General features: G+C 53.3%; 2 protein-coding genes across 2 annotated transcripts in view; one reads left to right on the forward strand and one right to left on the reverse strand.

The window, feature by feature from the left end:
- The window catches only part of LOC108643563 (tubulin alpha-1 chain), a 5,829-nt gene extending 5,493 nt beyond the window's left edge, over positions 1 to 336 (reverse strand). The window contains exon 1 of the mRNA XM_029958180.1: positions 99 to 336. Coding sequence (XP_029814040.1) covers positions 99 to 300 — 202 coding nt within the window. The 5' untranslated portion in view covers positions 301 to 336. The remainder of the gene's footprint in view (positions 1 to 98) is intronic.
- Positions 337 to 434: 98 nt separating this feature from the next.
- The window catches only part of NET1 (neuroepithelial cell transforming 1), a 75,156-nt gene continuing 72,790 nt past the window's right edge, over positions 435 to 2,800 (forward strand). Inside the window, exon 1 of the mRNA XM_029958179.1 lies at positions 435 to 479. Within this exon, the coding sequence (XP_029814039.1) occupies positions 435 to 479 (45 nt within the window). The remainder of the gene's footprint in view (positions 480 to 2,800) is intronic.

The following is a 2,800-nucleotide window of genomic DNA, read 5'->3' on the forward strand; positions in this document are numbered from 1 at the left end:
GGCTGGGAATGTTTTATCGGAGCGGAGGAGCGGGATCTGCCGGGAAACACGGGTGGCAACAGAAGAAGGGCGGGGACTCCCCAAAAAACCCCTCTTACCGATGACCGTGGGCTCCAGGTCGATGAACACGGCCCTGGGCACGTGTTTCCCGGAGGCCGTCTCACAGAAGAAGGTCTCGAAGGAAGAATCGGCCTGCTCCGAGCCGGGATCCGGGGATTTGCCCGGCTTGGGTGCCGGGATGGTGCCGTCGGCCCGGATGCCGTGCTCCAGGCAGTACAGCTCCCAGCAGGCATTGCCCATCTGCACCCCGGCCTGCCCGATGTGGATGGAGATGCACTCCCTCTGGAAGGACGGGAAAAGGCTCGTTAGGGAGGGATCTGGGACATCCTGCGGCTCGGGAGCAGGAATTCCAGCCCTGGTTCGAGTGGTTTGTTATGGCGGATAAGGAGGAAAACAGGCGGAAAACAGGTGGAAAGCAGGTGGCTTCCACCCGCTGTGGGGAGCTGGAGTTGGGATCAAACCAGGGCAGCTGGAAACAGCATCCCTGGGAAGGGGACAGCATTCCTAGGAAGGGGACACGGCATCCCTAGGAAGGGGACACGGCATCCCTAGGAAGGGGACACACATCCCAAGGGAAGGGACAGGGTATTCCTAGGAAGGGGACACACATCCCTAGGAATGGGACACAGAGTCCATAGGAAGGGGACACCACTCCTAGGAAGGGGACACCACTCCTAGGAAGGGGACACAGAATCCCAAGGAAGGGGACAGCATTCCTAGGAAGGGGACACACATCCCTAGGAAGGGGACACACATCCCTAGGAAGGGGACACACATCCATAGGAAGGGGACACACATCCCTAGGAAGGGGACACAGAATCCCAAGGAAGGGGACACAGAATCCCAAGGAAGGGGACACAGAATCCCAAGGAAGGGGACACAGAATCCCAAGGAAGGGGACACACATCCCTAGGAAGGGGACACGGCATTCCAAGGAAGGGAACATGGCATTCCTAGGAAGGGGACACAGAATCCATAGGAAGGGGACACAGAATCCCAAGGAAGGGGACACAGAATCCCAAAGAAGGGGACACAGAATCCCTAGGAAGGGGACACAGAATCCATAGGAAGGGGACACAGAATCCCAAAGAAGGGGACACACATCCATAGGAAGGGGACATGGCATCCATAGGAAGGGGACAGAGCATCCCTAGGAAGGGAACAGCAATCCTAGGAAGGGGACATGGCATTCCTAGGAAGGGGAGAGCATTCCTAGGAAGGGGAGAGCATTCCTAGGAAGGGGACACAGCATCCAGAGGAAGGGGACACACATCCCTAGGAAGGGGACACGGCATTCCTAGGAAGGGGACACAGAATCCATAGGAAGGGGTCACAGAATCCCAAAGAAGGGGACACAGCATCCATAGGAAGGGGACAGCAATCCTAGGAAGGGGACACAGAATCCCTAGGAAGGGGACACGGCATTCCTAGGAAGGGGACACATAATCCATAGGAAGGTGACACAGAATCCCAAAGAAGGGGACACATAATCCATAGGAAGGGGACACAGCATCCATAGGAAGGGGACACACATCCCAAGGGAAGGGACAGGGTATTCCTAGGAAGGGGACACAGAATCCATAGGAAGGGGACACAGAATCCCAAAGAAGGGGACACACATCCCTAGGAAGGGGACACAGCATTCCTAGGAAGGGGACACAGAATCCCAAGGAAAGGGACACACATCCATAGGAAGGGGACACAGAATCCATAGGAAGGGGACACATCATCCCTAGGAAGGGGACACATCATCCCTAGGAAGGGGACACAGCATCCCTAGGAAGGGGACACAGCATCCCTAGGAAGGGGACACAGCATCCCTAGGAAGGGGACACAGCATCCCTAACTCCTTGGGTCTGATCCAATCCCTAGGAAGGAGGAAGGAAGGAGGTGGGAAGGCGGGAAGCAGCCGAGCGGCGCCGGCTCCTCGCTCGGCCGGAGCTTCCCTGGAGATCCCGGAGAAAGGGGACACCAGGGACAACAGCTCCAGGCCTCTGACCCAAAAACAGGGAAAAGCCAAGCTTGGGAAAGCCACATGGAGCTTGGGATCCCGGCAGGAAAGGCTGGAGGAAAGCAGCAGTGCCTGGGGCCACCACAAGGCCCCGGGAGCGGCTCCGAGTCCTGGTTTATCCGGGTTTATCCGGGTTTATCCAGGTTTATCCAGGTCACTCCAGGAGCTTCTGACTCCAGGGAATCCTGAAGGCACCGGAGACTCACCCAGGGGACTTTTTGATGGCTGAGCATTCCCGGGATAATTGGCACCTGCTGCTGGGATCAAAGGGATGGCGGGGCCTCCCATCCCATCCCATCCCGGCTGGGAGAATCCCAACTCCCGCTGCCCCGGGAAGCCGGGAATCACGCGATTTTTTTCCGACTTTTTATGAATTTTTTTTGGTAGATTTTAGTCATTTTTGATGAATTTTTTTGGGCGCGTTCTGCCGATTTTTTAATGATTTTTTGCAGATTTTTGCTGATTTTTTATGAATTTTTTTGCAGATTTTCCTCACTTTTTATTACTTTTTTTGGCAGATTTTCCTGTTTTTTGGGTTTTTTTTGAGATTTTCCTCATTTTTTATGAATTTTTTTGCAGATTTTCCTCATTTTTAATGAATTTTTTTGCAGATTTTCCTCATTTTTTTATGCAGATTTTCCTCATATTTCATTACTTTTTTTGCAGATTTTCCACATTTTTAATGAATTTTTTTGCAGATTTTCCTCATTTTTTTATGCAGATTTTCCT

Source organism: Manacus vitellinus, unplaced genomic scaffold (genome assembly GCF_001715985.3).
Source record: "Manacus vitellinus isolate BGI_N305 unplaced genomic scaffold, ASM171598v3 scaffold_147_pilon, whole genome shotgun sequence".
Classification (NCBI taxonomy): Eukaryota; Metazoa; Chordata; class Aves; order Passeriformes; family Pipridae; genus Manacus; species Manacus vitellinus.